This window comes from Emydura macquarii, unplaced genomic scaffold (genome assembly GCF_026122565.2).
Source record: "Emydura macquarii macquarii isolate MOO-44397 ecotype Brisbane River unplaced genomic scaffold, CSIRO-AGI_Emac_v2 contig_1253, whole genome shotgun sequence".
Classification (NCBI taxonomy): Eukaryota; Metazoa; Chordata; order Testudines; family Chelidae; genus Emydura; species Emydura macquarii.
The window spans coordinates 3,167,941-3,194,495 of NW_027131390.1; the positions used below are offsets into that span (position 1 = coordinate 3,167,941).

The 26,555-nt window shown below is 43.3% G+C and overlaps 1 protein-coding gene across 4 annotated transcripts in view; it reads right to left on the reverse strand.

Moving 5' to 3' along the window:
* Positions 1–26,555, reverse strand: part of MBNL3 (muscleblind like splicing regulator 3) — a 115,490-nt gene that overhangs the window by 70,959 nt on the left and 17,976 nt on the right. For all 4 annotated transcript variants that reach the window (XR_010919679.1, XM_067548016.1, XM_067548017.1 and 1 more), the window contains exon 2: positions 6,883–7,807. Coding sequence is in view for 3 of the 4 variants with exons in the window: in XM_067548016.1 (XP_067404117.1) it covers positions 6,883–7,056 (174 nt within the window). In the remaining variant the exon portion in view is untranslated. The remainder of the gene's footprint in view (positions 1–6,882; positions 7,808–26,555) is intronic.

Consider the following 26,555-nt stretch of genomic DNA (forward strand, 5'->3'; position numbering starts at 1 on the left):
AGCATACCATTTATGTCAGCTTCCTAGTTTCTAGTCTCATCCTCTCAGCTGCACCTGTAGAAAGCTAGTCTGCTGCTAGCTGCAAAGGGATGTATACCAGCATATGTGCGCTGATAAAATTATTACATTACATACCTTTTTTATTACAGACTGAACCGTAATGCACCGACAAATGTGATCAGGCCCTAACAAATGCATGTTATTTTTAAATTTTCAGTCTATTTCCTTAATTTAAACTATGGCATTGTTACAAAAAATACCCAATAATTACAGATTTAATACATCTTCCCCTCTTTGAGGCTCTGACTCAGCAAAGCACTTAAGCATGTGCCATAAGATACCTTAGTCATCCAAGCACCTGCTAAAATCTCAATAGAACGCCACTGCAAAATAAATTAATTCCTGGTCAGATACTGTCACTGTGATGGTAAGGAATATGTGCAGACCTTAATAGCCACTGTAAAATAAAGATTTCTCAAGAAGGCAATTTATTTCAAAATTATTTGTCTGCTTTACTTAGCGTTTACACATCACAGTTAATTCAGAATAAGACAGGGTGTGAATTTAAATTGGTTTAACTATCCCTGATTAACTCTCAGTGTGGACACTCTTATCCCAGAAATAAGAGTGTCTTATTCTGAATTAAATTATTTCTGCTGAAATAAACTAATCTGGAATAAAGCACTCTTATTCCGGAATAAAAATGTCCACACATGGAATTAATCTAGAATAGTTCATTAGGAACAGCTATTCTGGAATAACTCCCCATGTAGACAAACCCTTAGCCTCTTTCTCTCTTTTGGCTAAGCTCTCTGAGATGTGGTCTAAAATTCAGTTACCATCCTTCTCTCAAAAAAAAAAAAATGTAAAAGAAAATATCCATTTAAAAAAAAAGAAAATGGTCATATAGTGAGCTCCATGATGTTTATGTTAATTCCCACAGGCTTTGAAATCTTAATATATCAAACCCAATTCTGACTGCACACCAATATAAATCAGGGGTCACTCTGCTGAAGTTAGAGCAACAGGGGTTCAAGTTTAGTATCAAGCCCATAAGGAACAACCTCGCATGTCCTAATCTCATAAACAGATTGAATACATTTTGATAATCAAAGTTTCAGATTACTAGGGGGAATTTTCTATGTAACTATCAGATGTCAAGTGAAATCACCCGACTGTTGAAAACAGGAATGTTTGGATAACTGACTTGAATAATAAAGACTTTTTCTGTATTGCATCCATTACCAACACGTAATCACATGTGCGGATGTTTCAATGAGCTAGTTTTGACTATCTTAAAAACAACAACAGACAGTAGCAGTTTTATAAGGCCACAGTTTCAAACCTGACCCCCACAAGTCCAAATCTGGACACCTGAGATTTTTGGCATGTTACTTTTTGGCTTCCAAAATGCTTCCATTTCTTTCTGCACTAGTACATCAAGTACACAAACCTGAGACTGCAAATACTCTGTTCAAACACTAATCCATATTTTGGGCATTCAAATGGTTACAAATGTAAATCAAAGCCTCTTTGAAATTTTGGTCCATATTACATGCACACTTTTATTGGTACACTGGTATATATGCAAGTACCTTCGCTCAGTCACATTATGTATCAATTTGTGTTTTCAGTAACCCAACAATATTTTTCTTACCCTCTTTTAAAGTTGAAGAAAAGAAGCCAAGAACTCAAACTAACAATTTGCTGGCAAGGCAATTAAAAAGCCAGAAAGGGTCTTATATGCTTGAGTAGCTGAGGAAAATTAACTGATGAGCATTCATTGGCGGATACTATAAAGCAATTGTATACCTGGGCAAGAATTGGCAAAAGCCAACTGACCAAGAGTGGCCCTCTGAAAATGCCACTGGTTTAAACTGAGCTAAACATCAAACCTGAGCGAGGAACATGATGAGTCTAAAAATGATTTGATAACTTTTAATTAATTTAAATGGCCTTTCTGCAGATTAACTCACTTTCCTCAGTATTACTGTTTTGTTTCCTTTGAAATGAAAACTACTGGCATTTGATGAATGGCTGTTAAGACTATCTAGTTTACAGAGGCGTAAGTACCCTGCTATCCTTTGCTGAAATTTTATTTTCTATTTCATAGCTTCTTAAACTAATACTTCTCAGTGAAACATAACAGACATCAGTACGCCTCATAAACCAGCAATACACTGGGAGGGTATTTTCTTCTTCAGTAAAAAATAAAAAGAGCTATCCCAGCACTGCACAAAATCAGAGCACTGCGTCTTCTTTGTGATGATGTCCGTAAGTTCTGCTTGTCAAGGGTAGACCCAATAAAGGGAAAGCGCTGGAATTTTTTTTCCCAAAAGTAACACCAAGTGGAGTATGATATACACAACTGAATTCAAATAACCCTGCACACCTTAACAAATCTCAAGAAGAAAGCTGTGTGTGGTGTCCTGATACACAATTCAAACTCCTGATCAGCTTCAAACAGCAGCTTTTCTTCTTTTTTTAATCAGTTTGCTAGAGAAAGGTTTCCTTCTCTTCCCCTCAGCTGGGGAAGTTTCCCACTCAAACAGCCTGAGTTTCAGGATGGGTGAGATTCCATTCTGCCCTTCTGACCAATTTAGGAACCAAAATGTGGCGACTCTTCGAGTCTCCAATCAGGTGGCACTGGTGACACATAATGCATCACCAAACTCCTGTAAATAAAGCCTTGATATCACACCATGAGGTATCTACCCCCTATTTCTTGGAGAGAGACTATCCGGGGAGAAATGCACAGATACATGCACACAGACATGTGGGGAACAGAGAGCTTTGGGTCTCCTCTGACAACCAAGGCCACAGCTGCAAATATATTTACTGTTATGACAGGTGTGGAGCTGCTATGCAATAATCCAAGAATACTGTGGTAATAATTTTAAGACCACTATATGTGACCTGGTCAGGGAGGTGATGTTATTGTACAGTGGATTATCAGACATTCCTGTATTAATGTACTCTGCCAACGTAATAATGGGCTGGGGGGGAACAAGCAGGGAGACAACACCCTGGATCCAGATAAGCAACCTCAGAACCAACTGTGGGGGCAACTGAAAGACAATGGGAAAACCTATTAGCTTTGAGCATCCTCTATCCTGTCTCTAAGGAAGGGACACAGCTCTGCAGCAATGCTGGGAATGGAGAGATCAAGAGAACATTAAACAATTACACAGTCCTTCTCGGGAGGGCGGGGGGGTCAGTTGTCAGGGGCTGCCAGGGGACAGAATGACACACAGACAGGCTCTGCGGAAGAGTCTGGAAGAGCAGACTTACCGGAGAATGGTAAGCCTTAGGCAAAGGGCAGCAAGTGTCTAGACGGTTTATTGCTTTAAGGTCTGTTTTCTCTTAAATGCTTTTGTTCTAAACAAATAGTGCTGGGCTGTCAGGAGGCTGTTTGGTCACTGCTGTCACAGCTCCCAGAGGAAGCAGCACGTAGGCACTGAGAGGGTCACAGTTGGCACCTGGGCCTGGTCAGAGTGGGAGAACGGCATGATTACACCCCAAGACAGAGGTGATGGCTGGAGGCCCAAGAGGAGGTGAGGTGGGGGCCGAAGTAATGGGTCAAAGTTGTCTCTCGACCAGCGGGATTAGAGGTAGAATTAGTCCGACAACTTTGACCCATTACTTCGGCCCCCACCTCACCTCCTCTTGTCTATTCACCTGCTGAACCTTTTTTTTTTTTTTTAAGTCTCGACTTTGAGCATCTTGGGGCAGGAAGAGTCTTTGTTCGACTTATTTCGACAGCCCCGGGTGCTCAGCATTGCCATATATCACCATGTCATTATGAGCCTAAGGAGAATTGGGGGTTTTCTTAAAAAGGACGTTTCCAGCCCTTGCAGCTGTCGAGAAACGCCTGAAAACCTGACCCAAAAAGCTCAAAACCCAGAAAGCAAATCAAATGAACCCCACATTGCTTACTGATTAAAACCTCCTGATTTCAAAGCCAATCTCACAATTTTTAGGGCCTGATGGATGATTTTGGAATTCGCGGGGTTGGCGGCTCTTGGGGTCTAACACTGCTACTCCTCCCTTGGTGTTCGCTCTCTTTCTCCGTGGTATGGAACAACCTGGCCCATTGTGAGTCAACAGATCCAAACAGAGAAGTCTGTGGAAAACGATCTTTCTCTGGGAAAACTTCCCACTCAGACTCTGCTCTCCTGCCACTTACATGGTCTGTATAGAGCATGCGCTATTGTATGTCAGACCAGGCTGTAAGGAGTGTATACATTTATTCATTACCTAATTACACGTAACTATAAGGATGAAACACATGCTGAGCCAGGAGCTTAAGCTAGTAGCTGACCACTTTCAACAACTTTGATAGCTCTTTTCCTTTCCAAACTGGATGTTCCCTGACATTTCCTCCCTTTCACTAGTGGGAAATTGCAACTGTGTGATACTGCCAATGGAAGGGACCTGAACCTGGGCCAGCCGGTGCACGTGGGGATCTGCACACTTCATTCCTTGAGCCCAGCTCTGCAGAGAATTGCCTGAGTGCTTGTCAGGAGCTCCTTACTGTGCTGTAACCCACAGAGAGTGAAGCATTATGTCCTGGGTGTCACGTTCGTTCGTTAGTCCTGCCTGCGAGGCAATGTATGGATGTTAAGTCACAGAGCCAGACAGAGGTCTTTTGTGGGGAGCTCCAAACCAAAGTCGAATTCTGCGGCTCTCTCACATGGTCCAATAAGTGATATATTGGACTATCACGCAGAATATTTACTGTACTCCTTTTAGCTTACTAGTGAATGTCATACAATTTAAAGTAAACATATTAATCTCTTTATACAAAATATTTGTCCTCCCACTGGCTGCAGTTCAAAAGTTTCAAGGGCACAAGGAACTTTAACTTTTTCTTTGCTGATAAAAATATATTTCAGTCTATCACTATTAGCAGGCCAGTATCATAAATGAACATTTGAAAGGTGCTATATAACTCAGGAATCATCTGATGAACTTGGATTAACAAGAACAAAGCTAAATGTAACTTGGATGTCTGAATTTCCTATCAAAATGGAACAAAAGGGAAAATTCTTAGAAGGTAAAAACCTGTAACAAAAAAGGTTAGATTATGCAAACAGGACCTAGACGTGGTCTTAATTTATGCATACATATTTTCACTAGTTCACCTAGCTAGTGTGCCCACACTTTAAAATAAACCCAAGGCTTTTAAAGCAAAACTTGAAGTTCAATAGGAAATTTTTAAACCCACAAAATTACCAGATTCTTTCTAGCAATTCAGACAATCGGAAACGTATCTCACTTTAGCACTAAAAGCATACGCTCTGATTTTTCAAAAGTAACTAGTGATTTTGAGTGTCTCAGTTTTCCCTGGGCCCAACTTGAGACACCCTAGAGGGGGAATCCATTTTCAGTAAGTGCCCTCTGAGAAATCAGGCACCTTTAAGATGTTATGGAGGGGATGGTATGTTGATGGAGGGGATGGTCTGAGGAAGTTGCGTACAATGGTATATTGCCCATCCATGACTGCTACAAGCAAGTATCTTCATTGGCCAGAGATGGAATACTAGATGGGGAGGGCTCTAAATTATTACATAAAATTATTTCCCAGGTGTCTCACTCACATGCTCAAGGTCTAACTGATAGTCATATTTGGGGTCAGGAAGGAATTTTCTCCCGAGTCAAATTGGCAGAGCCCTGGAGGTTTTTCGCCTTCCTCTGCAGCCTGGGGCATGGGTCACTTGCTGGTTTGAACTAGAGTAAATGGTGGAGTCCCTGTAAGTTGAATTATTTAAATCAAAATTTGAGGACTTCAGTAACTCAGTCATAGGTTAGGGGTCTATTACAGGGGTGGGTTGGTGAGGTGGCCCATGCGGTGCAGGTCGTCAGACTAGATGATCATGAGGGTCTCTTCTATGTCTCAGATTGGACCCCTCAGACATGATGCACTCAAAATCACAAGTCGCTTTTGAAAAATCTTGGCTTATGTTTTCTGTGGGTGAATTAGGATAATTTTTCTGTTGTCTCTGTTGCAGGAACGCACCTGGCAATTTTGTAAACTTAAAAGTTTCCCAATGAACTTTAACTGTGGCAAGGAATAAAGCAGCATTTACTTCCTGTAAAATCGAATCCACAGGAACGATCACTAGTAAAAGACCTAGCTCATTAACTCAAATATGATTTGCACACTGTGCATGTTTTCATATCCCTTGACATCTCCTCCAATCCCCACCTTTCTCTGGGAACAACTCTCCCAATATTTTGGCTGTCTAGAACATACAGTGGAGCTGTACCCTGATGCAGGAAAATGCAAGTGAGGCCTGGCTGATTACTGAAAATGCTATCTTTATTTAAAAAGCAGAATTCAGAGACCTGTTCTGAATTCAAAGCCAACTGCTTTGGACACAAATTAAAAGTTTTGCTGTTCTAGGATGCTGGGTTTTGGATCTCTACTCTTCTCATTTCATTTTAATTTACTATCTGTAATCCGAATTCTCCAATTCAGGCATAGCCATGAGCTATAATCTCAAAACGCTCTAGATAATACGTTCACTCTCTCTCTCTCTGATGTTTCACATTCTGTGCATTCGTACCAGATGTCAGAATCGAATATAAAACATAATTTTGGCAGAGTTAAAGGTTTCCCTGTCTCTACCACCACTGCTGGTGCCTATCACAGGAAACTTCCTGATACTTGCAGCGTTTAGAACAGGCTGAATGAAACAATTACTGGGTACTAGGCATTATCTAATCTAGATTTTGGGGACTATATTTTACACAGACAACATCCTCCCAGCAGAAAAATATTTGTTACACTCATCTCTCATATTCCAGCAACATGAAATGTTTCAGAAGAGAATGATAGTAAAGTGAGATTAAGCAATGCATGTGTTAGACAGTCCTCACCTTTAAAGAGTCAAAGCAGGCAATAACTCGACCGTTTTCCACATGGCAACTCCGTGACGGATGGGCAAACTTGCACTCTGCATCAGATCGAGAACAAGTACCTCTCTGAAATTCTCGACATACTTCTAAAGTCAGCCATTTTGTATCACGAACGAGGGAAACGTTTACAGCCATATTAAAAACAAAAATTAAAATGCAAGCAATCACACCCTTCTTTAGGGCAATATTACTGCTGATTTTTTAAAAAGGGTAAAAAAGTGAATTCAAGTTAAATGTGAAGAAATAACTAACTTGTTGCTTTGGTAAAATTTCTATTCGTCAGCACTTAGGTTTTTCATTTAAGTCAAATCGTGTTGGTTTCAACAAGAATTAAACATAAAGCCAATCATAAAATAGAAATCTTATCAGAATAACTGAAAATCAAATGAGAGGCCAGCTCCTAAAAGTGCAATTGTAGAAGTTAAAATATAAGTGTTATATTTTGTGCCACTGCCAAAGTTACTTGAAAGTAACTGGCAGACTTTCAAAAGAATTCTGTGCTCTCCAGTTAATGGTTTCAATTATTCTTGCAAAAAGCATATGCGGCTGGCAGCGCTTCTGTTTGTGGAATGGTCTCGGTCCTTGGGGAGAAAACTTTTTTCCTTTTATTTCGTGGTTCTAAAAATGACGATTCGCAAGCACTGAAACGAGCGAAAGGATGTTATAACTGTCAAAAAATATTTGCTACATACTCGGGAAGGAAAAAAAATGGCTGAGTGAACAGTGTAAGGGGGGGCAAAAGGGGGGAACGGATGAGTTGCCGTTAGGGTATGAACTGCAAGCAACGCCAAATTTTAAAAAAAAAGGGGGTGGAGGGGGGAAAGAGAGGCAGCCTTAGACAGAAATCCAAGCAGCAGTGGCTTCAGGAAAGGCACTTTTCAGCAACCTGCAGGAAAAAGAGAAATAGAATCAGCTAAAACAACACAATCTCCCCCTTTCCAAATGCTAGCTGTACGAAACAACGGTGTTCATCTTAACAGGAAATCTGCAGATACTGACAGTGCGGCATAGTGCAGTCAGCCATTGTAGATAAAAAGGGCATTTCCCACATGAAGCTGCGCATGGTAAGAGGAAGCAACCAATTAGATTTACTGTTGCAGCAGCAGGTCTGGGCAGCCACCCAATAAAAGAGATTGTTTCATATTGATATATTCTGGCAGGCATTCATTTTTGTGCCCACTGCACAGAAAATGCCTTAGTCTGACATGACAGTCTCTGGTGCATTCGTGCTACAGCTCTGCGTTTCAGATGTCAGTAGCTTAGCACAGCCCTCACTTAATGGGCTGCTCCCAAGATGAGGTTTGGGGTTCCATGCCTGCTCCGGAAATCCAGAGAAGACTCACTCAGAAAGCTAACCCACTGTATGCACCAACAGCATATTTCTCCCCCTTTAAAGAGAACAGCTGGTGGCTATGTGCCACAGTCAGAACGCAGCTAGACAGAGAAAGGGCAACACACGAGAGCAGGGTGGAGTACATTTACTGGGTGATGGTTTTCAGACAAAGACGACAAATTGTTTTTCTGTTTTATTAAATAATTAAAAACCTCCTCCCTCCGCCCTCTGTTATAGGAAGCTTTCTGACAAGAAAAGCAGATATTGCTTTCCTTGTTTACAAAAAAGCACAGCAGAAGGAATTGCCACAGTTCAGCCCTTATTCGTTAACTGCTACGCATCCATAAGTTGTTTTATTTAACCCACTGCTAACTGGGGAATATACTTCAGCTGTTGACTGTAAGGTTACATGGAAACGAGAGACTAATTCACAGTCGTGTGTCTATAAATCTGGGCTCCACAAAATCAAAAGCAAAACAGACATGGAAACTTGAGCCACATGCACAAAGCAGAAAAGAAATTAACTCATCGTTAACAACTGTGTTTTATAGCAAGACTGAAGGAGATTTCTATTATTGTCGTTATTCAGTTTCCAGCATCTTCAGAGTGTTGGACAATAAATTATTTTTATTAACTTTCTATCATAGGTTTTCTTTGTGGGGGGTAACATGTTAAGTCATTCCCCATATTTATATTACATGCAACTAATAAAGCCTGGTGGAAGTAAGTTGATTCAGGGGTTCTGAGATGCACCTCTTTTTGCAAATCATAAGCACCCAATCTTGCAAACATACACAGGAGTGTAAATTTACTCATGTGAGCAAAGGTATGCACATGCAAGAGTGTTTGCAGGACCAGTGCCTCACGCTGCAAGAAATGGAAACTTGAATTCTTCTTATAGTATAGATGTATCACCAGAACTACATTCATTAGCAATGTATACATTTTAACATAACTGAAAATGCACTGTATAGTCAAATACATGTTTGGGGAAAGCAGAGAAGAAAGATAGTGTTGTTACAATTTTGATTTTACACAAAAAATTAAAATTGTGAAAAGTCAATTCCAAGTATGTGCTGAACCAATTAAAGTCACAGATTTGCAAGAGAGAGTAATTTAAAAGCATGTGGACTCAAACACAGACTTGCATCAGTGGAACAGTCAATAGCGCTGGATGGACTTTCTCATTTTCAGACATCAGGAAGCACCGAGACAGTGAATGACAAATTTACTAATCATGATTTAACCTCCCAAGGGGCGGGGGAAGAAGCAGAACTCGCCATACTAGTGTCTTCTGGATTTAGTCAGGAACAGGGAGCCTGCTGCCAAACTGATCCTGATTTTGCAAGAAGGGCAATTTTGTGTCTGAACCTGGTTCACTTATGTCCAGCCTTCCTACCCTCCTGTACTCAGCACATAGGCGAAGATATGTAGATACATCTCCAGATAGCTCGGAACAAGCTGCATGCAGCTCCAAAAACAAGCTAGCACAGGTCGAGTATGGGTGGGGATTAGGTGGAACGCTCTTAGGAATTACTCCCAGCAAACTGAAATACATCTTGATACGAACAGGATCATATTCCAAAGCTTTAGACTCCAGTGGAAAAGAGGTTCTGTTTCTCTGAGCCTGAATGCTACGGGCCCAAGTCTGCCATATACCATTAGCGTGGACATGTAACAATTAACTACCATCTTCCAGTTACATGGCTCCTCTCATGCTGAAGAATATCAAAGCATGTGACAAATTACGTTCTCCCTTATAGCTCCAATATATAGTATTAGAGGTGTTGGCATTTTTGTTAACATTTTGATGAAAAACAAGAATACCTTATGAAATATTAATATTTAAAATGTTTGCTTTTTTTCCAACCAGCTCCAATACAGAGTCAGAGAGAGAGGATTCCCCCCACCCCACTCTCTCTCTCTCTCTCTCTCACACACACACACACACACACACACACACACACACACACACACACACACTTCAGAGGCTGAAAAAGGTAGCTGTTTAATAGTGCAGAGCATCTCAATGGTTTAATGCAGAATACCATGTGTCACGGGGAGGACACAGGAAAGCAAAATATTGTCGAAATTTGGCTTCAACACCTCTAGGCCTTACACCTGTATTTTTGAAAGAAGTGCCACGAGATCTTTTAATAGCCACAAATGGACAGGACCGTGATTGGACAGGTCACCTGAACATCGGCAGTACAATGCTCCTAAACACACCTGTCTGTGACATCAGTTTGTTACCGATTCAAAAAAGCACATGCTGAACTTTAAGTATGCAAGTAGTTCCATTGAAGTAAAAGATGCTTAAATCCTTTGCTGAAGCAGGGCCTACATCACCCACACTACTTCCTAGTTTATGCTGGATGACAGACCTCCAAGTACAGAACAGTCCCAACCCAGCTTACACTTGCACGATCTTACAAGACTACAAGCCCAAAGACGTACGAGTTAGGATTCCTGACAAGTCATCACAGACATAATCTGCCAGTTCTGTCAATGGTTGGATTGTTGCAGATATCCCCTCCAGATTACATAGATCCTTGTCCATTTTAGCCATATGGCCATGGGGACAATCTAAAACCTGTGTGCTATAGTGATGACATCATGCAGACTCAAATAAATGCTATGACACTCAAATAAAACCAAAGGGAAAAAAAATCTCCACAAGCCCCACTGCTGACAGTATAAAAGTACAGTCCTTTCCCCACATTTCAATTCTCAGCAGTGTACATTTACTTACAACAGTTCCCACGATTGTACATTTTTCCAGCTCTGTATATTACCATGTTTTTGGTACTGATGCTTTATTCTCCCATCTATTTCAAATAAGAGGAACAAAATTGCCCACCCCAAAAAAAGCTCTGTGGAATAAAGCTACAAAGGAACATCACAATTTTGTTGTTGTTGCTGCTAACTTTAGGCTTGTCTTCAATAAAAGGGTAGGGGCTTCCTTCTGAACCTGTCTGGAGCTACAGCGAAACATGCCAAGTCAGTCTGGCAGAACTTATATCCCGGCCTACCAGGTGAAAGAATTTAGTCCTGACTTCGACAGAAAGTAGCAGCAGCACAAAGACAGGAGCGGAGGGCAAGCAGCAAAGTGATTCCCTTCTGAGAAGCAGGGCGGCAAGTGTGTCCTTTCCTTCTTTCAGGAACCTAAAACCACAAAACAGAATGCCTGTCCTAGCAAGGGATCGTGACTGGTTCTAATACAGGAGGTTGTGGGCTTGCTGTGGAAATCAAAGGCCCCAATTTTGCTGCCACTGAAGTCAGTGGGACCATGATCAGCCCAATGAGTGATGCCTTTGGCAGGTTTAGTATGCACTAGCTATTTGAGGTACTTTGAGGGCAGAGAGCAGAATAGGAACATGCCTGCTCAATGGTTGAATTCCTAGTATTTTCCCTTTTCAGTGATCCGCGCACACACTCCTGATGGATGCCGACTTGCGTGCATATTTCCTGACAGCAGAGCACACACAGATCCATGGATAAATGATATTATTTAAAGGGCAGTTCTGCTCTGAAAAATGACTCAGGAAAATGGCATGGTGGAGCTCCTTATTTATTGTATCTCCGTGATTTCCAGGTCACATTTGCTCAGCTGACAAGTCCTTTTATCTTAGTTACTGGTCCTACAAACCAGGACTATTGTAATTTCCCCTAAACACAAAAACACCTACTGGGGGAAAGAACACACATTAAAGCTTTGTTTGAAAACACAAAACACACACAGTGTGATTCACTCTGCAAGCGTTTTTAATCCTCAAATGCATACAACGTGTCCAAAATGAATGAACAGCTTTAAGTGAAACACAAGAAACGAATCCCCATTCTACTTTAGACAGTAATACTCTTTTACCAATTACTGGGATTTTCTTCAACTGAAGTCTGGACCAAACCAATCTGAATGGGTCACCACACTGGACTGATTCAGGACCTGGGTGGAGAGGGACGCAATGCTTTTAAAAAGTGACAACACTCCCAGTTCAACCGTCCCGTCTTTGGTGGATTCCAGTAAATGGTCACATTGTTGAATTGCTGCCGGTGTTGCTGAAAGTCCAGCTTCCAGCAGAGTTTTGTATGGTTGTTCTTTTAAAATGTTAAGTCTAAATAAATAAGCAATGATTTTGCCCATTCCCCATTTCCCTCTTGGCTTCTAGACAATTTTGGAATTATATTTTATCATTTTCCACTGGCTATAAACAAGAGCCTTGATGCTCTCATGTCCCTTCCTTTTAACATTTTAGAACAGTTAAACTTTTCATTCCCAGGCTGAAATTAGAGCTTGACATTTCCAGTATCAAAAACTTTCCAAATAAATGTAATGCTCATTTAAATGCTTCACAGGGACACAGACGCTTTTAAAATGGAGGAAAACAAAACAGAAAAACACCCTGGATAGCTATTTTCTTAAGAAAAAATAAAAACAAAACTAATCTCCCCCAACGAAAACAAAATCCATTGGGGTTTGCACACACTTCCTCCCCAACAACCTCAATCTGGGTCTTTCTTTCTCATACACACTCATCGGCAGTAAAAACAGTGCAGGTAAAATTCTACTTTCCCCTGCACACCTGGACAGCCCTATGAGGCTTCAATGGGATTGCAAGGGTGAAATGGAAGGCAGGGTTTGACCTAGAGAATCTTGTTACTGAAATTATTGACAGTGACGGATGAGAAAGAGAATTCAGATTTACACTGAGACACTCCAGGGTGTGATGGTAGTTCAGGCAGATTTTTATTTGTAAGCTGACATATTTGATCTGGGACGCAATGAACCCGGACTCCATTTTTACTGAGTCTCTTTTCAGGGAAGTGCGCTATGCACCGAACTAAAATACATGGCAAGGGAGGCCTCTTCATCACTGGATCACAGAATATCATGGCCTAGACGACCTGGTGAAGTCGCTTCTACCACTACATTGTCTATGATTCTTTAAGGCCCCACGGTGGGAAAAGTCTGAAGCCATCTCTCTCTTTGGACACCAAAGAAAAAAGCCACATGAAAAGGGAAGGGAAATCTGTGACCTTTAAACGTCAAGGACCAATTCAAAACAGTAGTAAAGCATATGCTCAAGTGGTTTTGCTGAATTGGGACCTAGATGCCCTACAGTTCGCATGCATGCAAAATTCCTATAATCTCCACTGATGTAGCAATGCCAATTGTTCACATGCAAGAGCATGGCACCAGCAATTAACACCATTTGCTGAGCACAGAATAATGGCAATGGTTGGCTTTTTAACAGCACCTGCTCTTTGTCCAGGTACAGGAGGGGCTGCAGGAAGGTCAATTTATTTTCCATCACCGTCCAAAGATGTTTTTTCTTTTAATTCAAAAACAAACAAAAAAAAATCTATTTGAACCCAAGCTTTTTTCTGTTAAAGCAAACACTTTAAGGGCTTGATTGACACTTTGAATATTTCCTTTACGAACACTCTGTACCTGGACACTTTCTCCCTCAGGGAACAGTTTACTTAATTTAAGGTAGATCTTAACAGCTAGAAAGAAATAACCTCTTTTGTTCTTCAACTCAGCTACCCATAAAAAGAAACAGGTTTGCAATTTCTCTTCCCTAAACATGCTTGAAAAGTGTTCTTTCGGGGTCTAATCGCAGATGTTGGGGCTATGAATCACCACGGATCACACTACGCACAAATCTAGCCCGCAGCTTTCGACATGTTAAAAACAGGCCAAGTAAGAGAAATAAAACATTGCAGCAGAGAAAGCCTCATTAGTGGGTTATGGGGCAATTTGCACATGTGCTCACCTAAATGCCAAACAGGCTCCACGTTTGACCATGCAAACAGCTACTGAAGCATGGAGTTGCCTGTTCTGCATACACACCTCCAATTTAGGCAGTCAGTTTAAAAAATGTGGGTCTCTTGGTCATGAACTTTTTGTACATAGTAGCATGGGAAAAGTTCTCTTTCCCCAAAGGAAAAGGAAAAGGAAAAAGCTCCATATTGCATCATGCATTTCAGAAACTACTGAATAAAGGCCTCACCCGTGTAGCACTGAAGGAGAGAAAGATTTCATGCACCCCAGGAACTGGGAATATCACAGGATCTGTATGCTGAAACCCTCAAAAAGATGAGGCGCAAGGAATGGCTCATATATCACTCACCCATATGCCTTCCTACAGATTATAGTGGTGCTGACATGATCAAAGGAGATCCTTATAATCCTCACCTTTCTCAGCTGGAAGAGTAGCGGGGTGTACGTGAAGGGGACTTCCAGCACAGATGCAGACAAAAAACCTGGGGAATTTTACAGAAAATGCAAATGCTCTGAATTAGTTTCCAAGCTGCAGTAAACAGCCACGGCGACATGACAGTGCAGGATACAGCCCATGTCATCCATCTGGTATGTCATGTGGCTATACCTTTTTACTGCAGAGTGGAAATGAATCCAGGGAATCTGCAACTCTGTAAGGTGGGGAGGGAAAGTTTGAAAAGTTAGACGGATCTTTTTTGCTTCCAAAATGCAGAATGCCCTACTGCAGACAGTGATCCAAATGCCTGGACAGCCCCAGCGGTCACAGATCGGCATGTGCTATCCTCATCCTTCTGCCTAGCAATGTCCAGTACCGTAATTCAAGTTACCTTGTCTCACAGGCCCACAGGAACGAATCTTCTCTCAAGTATTTTCATAGACACAAGATCAACATCTGTCTGGCATAAGCTGATAGTTTACAAATCATAATATATTTTGCCACAATCACCCCCAAGTAGCTGAAAAGAACCCCATCCACGTAGGATCCCCCCCGACTCCCACGCTGTGTAGTAGTTAGGCTCCGCAAAGTCTGGGCTTCCTGGGGAGAGCAGGAGGAGCGGGGAAGGTGTGTGAGTGCTTGTGTGGCTACCCAGGTGCAGGATTGGCCTCCACTGTCCATAGAAGCAGCTGCAGAGGCTGCACTGCACAGCTGTCAAAGTCTCCCTCACCACACCTCTTTTCTTGGGGGAGGATCTGGCCTACATGCCCCAGCAAGGCTGCATCCCATTCCAGCTATCTCATCATTTCCTTGCACAGTGTGTCTCAGGCTCTGATACTGTTTACACATAAACTTACACAAAGGATGGGAAAGACCAACGCCCACCAACGCCCACACCCCTATAATCCCAGGAACTAGGATCAAGTGGCTGTATCCCACGTAATCTATCCGATTATCCCTGCTCGGTGCTTGAGCACAGCGAGAAACCCCCAAAGTTCTTGCCCACAAAGTGTGTGTGTGTGGGGAATTCCTTTAACAAGCTGCCATGGCAGCAAAAGGGATTTAAGAGAAAGACCAGGCTTCATGATTCACAGGAGAGACTACTGAACCAGCAGAATGGGAGGATTGAGATCTCTTTGCAGCTGACCCTGATGGAGGGAGAATATCTTTAACCTATTAGGAGGATGAGGTTATTTGAAGGCAAACAAAGATTTCAAAGGTCCCTAAAACTACCTTGACTTTGGCCTGTTATTGTCCCTCTGCCCAAGACCACAGAAGCGCCTGCATCCAACTGCACAGTGTCACAGATGGGAAAGGGGTCTGGGTGAATGGGAAGCGGGCCCGGGAAGACTCATTCTCCGCAGCATAATCTCCCTGCAGATTATGACGTTCAGTTTGGCACTGTCATCCCCCATTGCACGCCCCTTGGTGTACTGAAATTCCTCTCCTGGGGTTGCTGCAGCTGGAATCATGCTGCAATGTACCTGGAGTTCCACTGAGAGTTGTGGTGAGCCCCTGAACAAAGGGCCCTGCCCTCTGCAGAAGGCTCACAGGGAAATCTGGTAGCTCTCGTGACATCTGTGGGTTTAGTAGCTCTCCTCCCTGCCTGTCTGGCATGGGCAAGAGCGAGGGAAACCCCACCTGATGGAATGGTTTGGCAGAAACACAGCGTGTTCAAGTTGGACGTGCAGCTAGCTGGCCCCAACGTGAGCTTGCCCAAGTACAGTACGTCCCTTTGTAAAGGTGCGGTGCTCAGGAACATCTTTCAATAACAACAGCTGAGCCAAACTGATCCCTGTTGTAAATGTATTTACCTTCAACATGTTTCCAACAGCGATGCATTTAACCCACCACTGTTGTGCATCTACTAAAAATTCACTGCGTGGCCCTCTCCACAGACACAGACACTGGAGTTTGTTTACCAGACAAGTTACCTAATAACAAACAACTGTAAACAGTCCCTCTGGAGGAGAAGATAGGGATTTGGAAATTGGTTTGAATTCTTTCTTGGCTGGAAGAATTCAGAAAAAAATAAAAATAGTTGGTCTCTGCAACATTCTTTGTACTGAGCTTTTGGATAAGTAATAAGCAACTTGGTCACAAACCAGCTGGCATAAATGCATAACACCAACATACAACGCTGTCATCCCAAAGCTATTTCTCTGGCTCAGACAGTAACTGTCCCTTTCTCACGGAGCATGTCTCCAAGGTCTTTATGCCACATTCAAATCCATCTCAGCTATGGGATGTGTTAAGAGGTGAGGAGTCATACATGATAACTTAAAGAGCCACTCTATAATGCTCCATGGGATATGCAGAATACCAAAGCACACAGCGGGACAAAAAAAACATGTTTGTGGAATTCAGGGAGGCACTGACTCAAAGCAACCACCACACTGAAGGTGCAAAGCAAACTCGGTGGTGGGTTTGTGCAACAGGGAGAAAATAAATCCCCTAGAGTGAAAAAGTCCAAAATTCTTTGTAAATCCTTCAGAATTAAACAAACAAAGGCACCAGGCAGATCCAAATCGCACAGTAACTCAGAGAGTGATGACCATATACATAGCAGTGGGTACAGATGGTCCGTGGCCTGCAGCAGCATAGCTTGCTAGCCAGCATCCCCCTGGTCCGGAGTATAGGAAGCTCTCTCCTGATGCCGGCAAGGTTGAGAAAATAACCCCCAAGATGCCATGGCCAGATTTCATCCCATTGGTCTGTCTTCTTGCCAATTTACAGGTTGGTATATGGAAACAACAGTTTAATTGCTAATTCTCAGCGATAAACAAATGACCAATTCTTTCATCATTTACACTAGCGTAAATCCAGACTAACTCCACTGACAGCCCCCAAGCCTGAAAGATTTAAGCGTGTGGATAACTTTGCACACACAAGTAGCCTTAGGGAGGCTCATGGGGTAGGATGGATGGTTTAGTGGCTAGATACAGGAGGGTGATCTGGGTTCAATTCCTGGCTCAGCCATGGCATTCCGGTGTGACCATAGGCAAGTCACTTAGTCTACTCTGAGTCTCAGTTCTGTAAAATGGGATAACATTTCCCTCCCTCCCTGAGTTGCTGCAAGGATAAAAACCATCATCAGTGACTGTGAGGCACTCAGATGCTATGGTGATGAGGGCTATATATGCCCTAGAGAGATGTCCCTCTTTCATATCCCAAAGTCATTACAGTTTTAGGTAGGAGACAGAAACACACACATTTGTCTTCCAAAACCAGCCATTAATCCAACAGGCTACAAAAGGAAAGCCAGGCCCAACAATTCATTCTCGCTTCAACGGGCATAAACACCTTCCAACGCTGAAGAGAAGTAGTGCTGTAACATGGCCAAGGAAACGGCTCTGAACAGAGAAAAGCTGCGACAGCTTCAATGCCAGTTTCAGAACCACACTTCTCGTGCCAAAGGTTGCATTTTCTGCCATACCCAGTGGTATCTGATTCACATGGCCACGGAGGCAGCCCACAGCAGCGCACTAGAAAAGGAAATCAAGACTGTCTATCTCTAGGCATTTCACAATCCAGCCAGAAGCAACATTTCAGCCTCCATGTGCTTTATGACACACCCAGCAGATCATTTATTATTCTACAGCTGTCCGCCAGGTGGATGCACTGAGTTTCCTGAGCCTGAAAATCCTCCATGTTCCCTGTAATGACTGAATCATGGAGATCAATTAAAATCTCCAGATCTTCAATTTTCTTCTTAGCTTCCTGCAGTTACAATGTGAAGGTTTCCAACTTCCTCTCCATAGAAGCCATGGTGACCAGAATTACTTCCAATTTCCCGTTTATGCCTGCAGCAAGCTTTTTCTGCACGTCAACTGTCAATTCAAAACCAGAATGCTGAGACGTCAGGCAGTACAAACTCAAATCAACAGTGCCCTTCCCACTACCCTTCCCCCCTCCCCCCAACTCTTTCTGATAAGTTTTAGGCAACTGCACGGTGAAAATCCATATTAGACTAGTTCTTCATTAAAATTAAACAAACAAAGCCAATGTTAAAGCATGGCCAAAAATGGAAAAAAAAAAACCCCACAACCCTGAAAATGATGAGACAGTGTGTCACTGGAAGATGTTGGGCACCTTATCTGCCGACAAGAGGACTGTGCCTCGTGGTTAGAGCAGGAGGCCAGGAATCCTGGATTCTTCTCCGAGCTCTTCCCTTTCCAACCTTACTCATCTCTAAAATGGGGTTACAAATATTTACATGCCTGCCCCAGGTGTTGAGAGGCCTAACTAAAGGAATGTTTGTGAAGTGCTTTGGTTCCTTGCATGGAAGGCACAAGTGTAACTGAAATGTTTTCGGTTACCTTATTGAGGATTCTCTCACTCTATGCCCGCTTCTCACTCCCCGATTATTGTCCCTGACCATCCTGCACCTCAGACCTGGTTGGGTTTTTCTGAGGCAGAGGGAGGAAGGCTGATTATTTGTCAATTGGCTGCTGTTTGGAATGTTGGGAGCAGGCCTGGAGGAGGGGGATTGTAGGCAGAATGCAGGTGAAGCAATCAAAGGGCCCTGACAGAAGTAATTTATGACACAGTTCAACCATGTATCTATCACCTGGATACTACCACCATGTATGTGGGGTATATACATGCGCACACAACTATAAAAAATTATTTAACTGGGAGTCTGAAAAATGCTATTACTCCGATAACCCAAGCTAGTCAGTATTTTGCTACTTAAAATATTACAAAAACTATTTATTTATATGAAAAGGAAAAGAATCAAGTTAAGATATAAAGTAAATTGTTTGAAATCCTGCTAAGTGTGAAGGCCAAATTACTTACTAAATGTGTGCTAGAGAACAAACACACACAGTACAAATTCAGTAGTGGAAACTTGGTTTCTTGCAATTGCCTGCAATGTAGATGTATGTTGTTGCCAGAGGAAATCCCATGATCTTGTTTTGATTTTAATGCTGAGAGGGGTTCAGTGTAAATGTGTGCCAGGAAACCAACTAATTTTGATCACATAGTACAAGAATTGGGGGAAATGTCACTGAATTTTATATTTAGGATAAGAATGCTGTCTAAAAGTGGGGTTATGAAGAAGCAACGGGTATAGGCACAGTTTAGCACATGCAACTATGTTTTAAAGTTTGATGCTGTGCGTTTACTTTCAGCAACAAAGAACTCAGTGAAATCAGCAGCTAGCGAGTGCAAAGGTCCAACACACAGCGCAGTAAAGTGGTACCTAGGGAAAGACTAAATGGCAGCTGTAATAACAGCCATAGGGATTATACTAAAAGTGGGGTGGCTATTAGCCAAAAGAGCTCATTAAATGGGGGGTGGAGGAGAGTTTAAGCCACCAAAACGTAGGGATCCTATTTAAACAAGAAATAAAGTATCTAACACACCATAACAGAGTAAATTAAAATGGCACAGAAAAACAGTATGCACATTTAAAATAAAAAACAAGGGATTTTAATCTCTAGGGAGTGAAAGATGCATCATGTGCCAGCGTGACAGGGATTGTCACCCTGTATTTCTCTAGGTCAAATGCAGTGTTAGAGCAGGATATTTAGCCATCACTGTGCTGTGGTGAGAGAGTTGCTGGGGCAGATAGGGGCATGGCAGGGTGAACAGATTTGTCATGTAATGCCCGTAGGAGCTCTCCCATGACTGGGAGCTGGCCTGGAAGGAGAGGAGTGTGATTGCAGGGCATTCTTCATTCCTCAAGGAGACAGTGCAGGGGATCGTGGAGAAGAGAGGCCAAGGATCTATGTTTGGTGTGGCAGAGGCTGGCAAGCACGGCCCAGAAAGCAGACTCCTTTTGACTCTCAATGCTGGCAGCTGAAGGGCCGCTAGGACTGTGTGCTGATTACAGTGGCAATTGCAACAGTAAGATTTTATTACATCACAGGGCTAATCTAGTAGGTTGACTGGTGGGGCAAAGCACTAGTCCGTAGTACGAACGAGATTCTACATCGGCATTGTTCCATTGCTTGGCAACGTCATCTTGATTGTCACTAGCAATACACGAATAATACAGTAGCAATAATATAAATACTTTGCATTCCACAAGATCCATAAGGGCAATTTCATCCAACAATCCGCAACCTCTTCATTAAACATTTTTTAAAAAATCTCATGCGATCCGTATGAGGTAGATAAATATCAACATACAAACCTGACCAGTGGAGAGCAGGTAGAGAGAAGTTAAACTGCAAAGCTGGGAATAGTCCGTTGGGGCCATATACCCCAGTCCCTGCCACTAGCCGATAGACAACGCTCTCTTCCTTCCTAAGCCCATTCCTGCCCTGCGTGTTTAGTAGCCTTCAGAGACTCGAGATGTTTCTGTTTCTGCGTATTAACAGGAATTCAAGTTACAATTGTACAGGCCACCATAAAGAGTAAAGGTTGCAAAAGTGAAGCAAAGCAAACTGGAGAAGGGACTAGGCCCAGATCCAATGGGCTTCAATGGGACTTAAAGGTGGGCTTAACTGCTTTACTGAAGCAGGGCCTTGGTAAGGAGCAGCCAGTGACGTGGGAGTGACCAGCACTGAGCCCCCGTGAAGTCTAAATAAAGACTGCCTGGCAAACTGCAATGAAACCATCACAGAATGAGAGCAAGAAACCATCAGAATGAGACTGGGGGGGCGTGGAAAGAAAAAGAACAGAACAAAGGAAAATCTGTGGAGACACCAGGGAGAGAGAAATGAGAAGAGGCAGGATGATGGGGGGAGAGGGAACCTCTTCCTTTTTTAAAAATGAAGGGGCATTCCTAACGAAGAGCAAGTAAGCCAGGATCTATTTCCCAGCATCAGCAGATGTGACTGGCACCGAAGAGAGAGAGCTCACATCTTAAACCCATTCCTGGGGGCAGATCTCAGCAGGTGTACATTGCCATAGCTCTATTAATTCACCCCAGCTGAGAATCTGCCCCATGGACTAAAATGCTACTCCACCTGAGAACAGAGGCAGGATTTGTCCCTAAGATGGAAACACAAAACCAACCCCACAGAATAAAACAGCCATATGAAGGACAAGGGACAAAATGAACCATGTCTAGTTATGTTTTAAGGGTTAACAAACAGGAGGAAGCAAGTTGTTCCATGCATTAGATCGAGGGAAAACAGGACTGGCACTTTAGACAGTGGGCCTTTAGCTAGCTAACAGTGCTATCTTGACCCCAGAACTCACTGTGGTAGTAATGTGGCCTTTACGGCAGGAGGGGCCGTATGGAAGTGACCCAGGGCGCGTATCTGCTAAAGACAGGCTGGCAAGGAACTTCCTCTTACGTTCGGCACCAGGAGTGCAGAATACTCGGACAACGAGAGGGAGGCAGTAGCGATCTATCCCTGCTATCAGTGGGAGTACAATGAGCAGCCTGGCACAAGCGGGCAGAATGAGGTTAGGAGATTGTTAATATGGGGGCGGGGATGGAAGTCCAGATTAGGGAATTTCAGGGAACAGAAGCAACTGAACAAACAACTGTGAGCTCCTCCTGTTTTCCTCATTACTCCGTCTCTAGACGTGGTGAAGGATTGTTCAGCAACATCTGCCTGTGCTCACTTAGGCTGGTGAGGGAAAGTGCTGGGGAGTACTGCATCAACCCATTCCTCCTTGAAGGAGATCTGCTCAGGAGTTAATACAATTTAGTGCTGAATTAACCCCTGAAATTAAAAAGGTAATTTTTGCCTACTTTGGTACCTTGGAAGTTCCTAGAAAAATCACTTTTCTTGGTTTATTAGGACTGTGGCTGCACATGCCGTAGGGAAAGAGGGTGTCACTATGACAAAGACATACACAAAAGTGAGAGAACGTCCTTCTTGCAACAGCCTCATTTATTGTCTGCATCTTAGGTTCCCTCCCTGCCCGTAACCCCACACTGGAAAAGCTGCTTAGCACAACCAAGTGGGCTCTGGAGAACAGGAACAGGAAATGATACAGGTTGTATTTACATCACAGAGCAAGGGCAGGATGTTAATTGGATTGAAAGTCCTTTCTAAGGAACCTTGAAAAACACTCCTGGATGTTTTATGGGTCTAAATAAAAGGGAAGCTCTCATGCTCCCTGAGAGAGAGTTTGGCTATTAGGACAATCTCCGAGCCCACTGTCCCCCCTAAGGTTTTAATTTCCAAGAAACGCTATACGCATTGCAGGGTATCCCCTTATGTTTTAATTTATTGTAATGTCCTTTGGGTGAAGGTTTTGCCTGTGATAAAGCTAAAGTCTTCGCACTCCAAAGTTGGGCAATCGACTTTTTCTTTGAGAGAGATGGGAATGGGAGCAATCATCTGTCAGCACATTTCCCATCCTTAATATAAATCCAAAACAGCATATTTCCTGTTTAAACCTTATGCCCAAGAGAAAGTCTCACAATTAAAAAATGAATAATGACCATACACACAAGAGCTACAGTTTAACTAACCCATTTTCAGGCTTTATTACTGAGGAAGCTCTCCTATGGGTTATCAACATGAAGGCCCTTTTACAAAGATCAGATTACATCTGCCTAGCTACACCATTGTGGCCATTTTAAAGACTTCATTCGAAAGTGGCAGAGGTGTGCTACGGAGCAGACGTTGCAGAAACTCCCTAGGAAACAGTTTCAGTTTTAAGGGACAGCCTAGGTTTCAGGCTTGCACAAATGTGCTTTACAATTACACAGTAATGATCAAGAGCTGTCCAGGAATTGCTGAGAGATTAACGACTAACAGGGAGGAGTTACACTTAGGACCATTAACCAACCAATACTGACTCCTCAGCTAACACCCAGCACAGAGGTTGCTGTTACTATTATAAACTGAACTGCGGAGACATTTCTAAACACAGATTTTTCAGGGTTCCCAGGAGCCATAGGACAACATCAACATCACAGTGCATTATGTCCCATACACTGGACATTTTAAAAAAATTAATACCTGGAACATTGGCTAATGGGCAGATTTAGTCTATTGATTTTATAAGCCTTGGATATCATGCAGAGGGTTAACATTTATTTCTTATTCTGCCCCCATGCTAAAGACTCAGTGCTCATAGTAAGTCTGGATCTGCCTTGTATTCTGAATCACCACTACTGGGGATAAAGCAGATGGATATACTAATGCTTCTATCGTGTTTTCTCATCACTTCATCTCTTTTTTATTTTCTTCAGCTCATCACCTGCAAACTCCTGGTGCCCTAACTGCTCGATGAAGCAATGGTCCCACTCCCTACTGTGTGTGTGGTTTACTATGGACTGCTCTGCACTGCAACGTGTGCCTTTAAGGCCTGCTCCTGCCCCAAGGATATCAGCTGCCTTCAGTGGATGTTAGACTGGGGCCATACACTGTAAGATCTTCAGGGCAGGGACTCCCAGTTGCACAGGCAGGGTGATAGGCAGGGTGATAGGTTCCTACTTGCGTGTGGATTCTGAACATGACAGGTGTTCCTGGCCCTGCTTTTCCATCGACTTCAGTGGGCCAGGATTTCACCCCAAGTTCTACGTGCCTCTATAGAACTATGGGTATGAAGTAGTTCTGTATTCTTCTAGCCCTCTTAAAGACCAGCTAGACTTTGCAGAAGCAGCTGATAAAAAAGAACCAGGAAGATATAACTACTGAAATGCTAGGGTGGCTCTGACTATATTTTATATTATACTGGTGGGAGTTTTGAGTCTACTGTTTACTCAGCTCTTTAATTGCCACTCTGTAGGTTAAGAATGGGATTGACTATATGTCTTTACTTTTATTGGCTGATCTGGATACCACTGAAACGGGGAGGTGGTTTGTAATGACTATTTCTAACCCCCTTGGTAAGTATTTTGTGAGGATGCAGTCTGAGCTTCTGAAAAGTTGGGGTGGATTTTAACGCACGTCTCCAACACTGCCCACAGAGATAGGATTACCAACAAGGGGTGCTGAAACACTCCGGCACCTTTGATAGAATTTAAATAGATGCACCTGTATGGGTTCTATGGGTGGGAGCCTAGAAGGGCAGGCCTACCATGTGTGGTTCTATTAAAGCGAAATGTATTACTCCCACGACATGCAGATGTTCAGCAGGAAAGCACTGAAGCACCAAAATGATGAGTTTTCCTCCACTTTTGGAGACGGTGCCTGTCATTCTTCTCTTACTGGGATAAGAATTGCTTTCCAGGTGTGTTTCTTTTCTAGTTACTATCACTGTGCTCTTGGGAGTAGAGGGTTTGGGGGAGGGGGTGCTTTGTTTTTGCAACATCTTCTGAATGCCATTTCCTTAACACTTGATTTAATATGGCACTCATTGGCGTTATTAGAAATCTGAATATTGTTCAAAGATCTGTGTTTCATCCCAGCTTCAGAATTGACCTATAGCCTGTTTTTCCATTTCCCATTTTAACAACATTTAGCATTTTGCAGCCTGTTGACGTTTTCTGTCCACAGCATTACCCCATTCTGGCTCTGGCCCTCTCCTGAGGGCTAGCCACGCCCTGTAGCCCTTACTCAAGCAAAACTCCAGCCAGTTGTGCCTCTAAAGAATCTAAGGAATTAAGACTGCAGCCTGCTAAGAGGAACGTGGAGAGGCAAAACACAGGCCCTGCACAGTGTGGAGAGATGTGGATAGTGCTCATCAATGAGAGTAAACCTCTCTGCCCTCACTGAAGTTAAGGGCACATCTACACTGCAAGTGCTACAGCTGTGGCGTGGACGTTACACCACTAATGTAGGCACTTGCTACAGCAACAGACGGGGTTTTTTGGTCGCTGTAGTAAATCCACCCCCTTGAGAAGTGATACCTAGGGCAACAGAAGAATTCTTCCATCAACCTAGAGGGTCTACACAGGAGGCCTTAGGCTGGATTACCTATGTCACTCGGGGTGTGTGAGAACTTTTCATACCCCTGAGTGACAGAGCTTGGTCAACCTAGGTTATAGATGCAGACTAAGCCTACCTCTGGTGAGCTGAAACGGGATGAAGGTGATCAGGGCAGGCAGGGGCAATTCAGTGAGTGTAAGTGATAGGCCCTATCCTGTTTCTACCGAAGCCCTGCTGACTTCACGAGAGGGCGTGGCCCGGACAGGGGTTGAAGCTGTCTGGGGATGCTCAGTGACACTCAGGGGCTCTACCACATGTGCTTCAGAGCTGCACACAGAGGAATCTGAGAGCAGGGCAGCCCAGAGAACTGGCCAGTCACACGGAAAGGCACACCGGGTTCCATGAAAGCCACCTCCCACCTGCTTGCTGCCTCACTTGCTTCCCCTTCCCAGAGCCCCATGCTACACTATTCTGTTCCATAAAGACTCTTCTACCATGCTCTTCGCCCTTGGATCAGAGCGTCTTCCCCACCCATTAAGCGAGGTGACTCATATCTGTGATGTTTGCTCCCCCACCCACTCCCTGGCTTGGTTTTCTTTGCTTGGTGTTTGTAACTGTGTGTGCTTGTTAGGAGGTAGTTCAAAGATATGCGCCGTGCCCTTGGGCTATGTCTTCACTGACGGTGGCAAATTCACTGCTGTCAGATCAATCTATTCGGATCGAATGAGTGGCAGTGAAGACCCGCTCAATCGATCCGGAAGTCGACGCGTTAAAACCACTCCTTCAAGTGGCGCAGCGCAGTGAAGATGCTGCATAGAAAAGGAGCTACAAAGTTGATGGGAGTTACGCAAGCTACTCTGTGTAATCCCGTCAACTGCCGCCAAATTTGAAGGTAAGTGTAGACAAGGCCTTGGAGTGAAAGGAGTGAATTCCTGCAGGACCTGCCCTCTCCCAACCCCGCAGGATTCAGCCCCACATGGGAACTCACCTTGGCATGGCCTTAAGCTTGGCAGGCACAGCAAAATCAGAGCCTAGGACTGCAACTCTTGAAATATCAGCGGCCTCAGAGTGATGTTAAAGTTCATTTTTGTGGAGGATGGGTGCCGTTTTCCTGTCAGCTCTCCTCCTTATTACTTCTAACTCCCTGGAGAACAGCCCTCCTATTATCAGATGAAAACTAATGCACAGTGGCCTGATTACCAAGGACGCCTGTCTCATTACTGTTGTGTACCAAAATCACAAACAGGGACTCTGCCGACACACTGGAAAAGTTCAGCTCAAGGGCAGCGTGGAGGACAGTACAAGAACCTGCATCACTGCACCACTATTTTGGGGATGGGGGACATA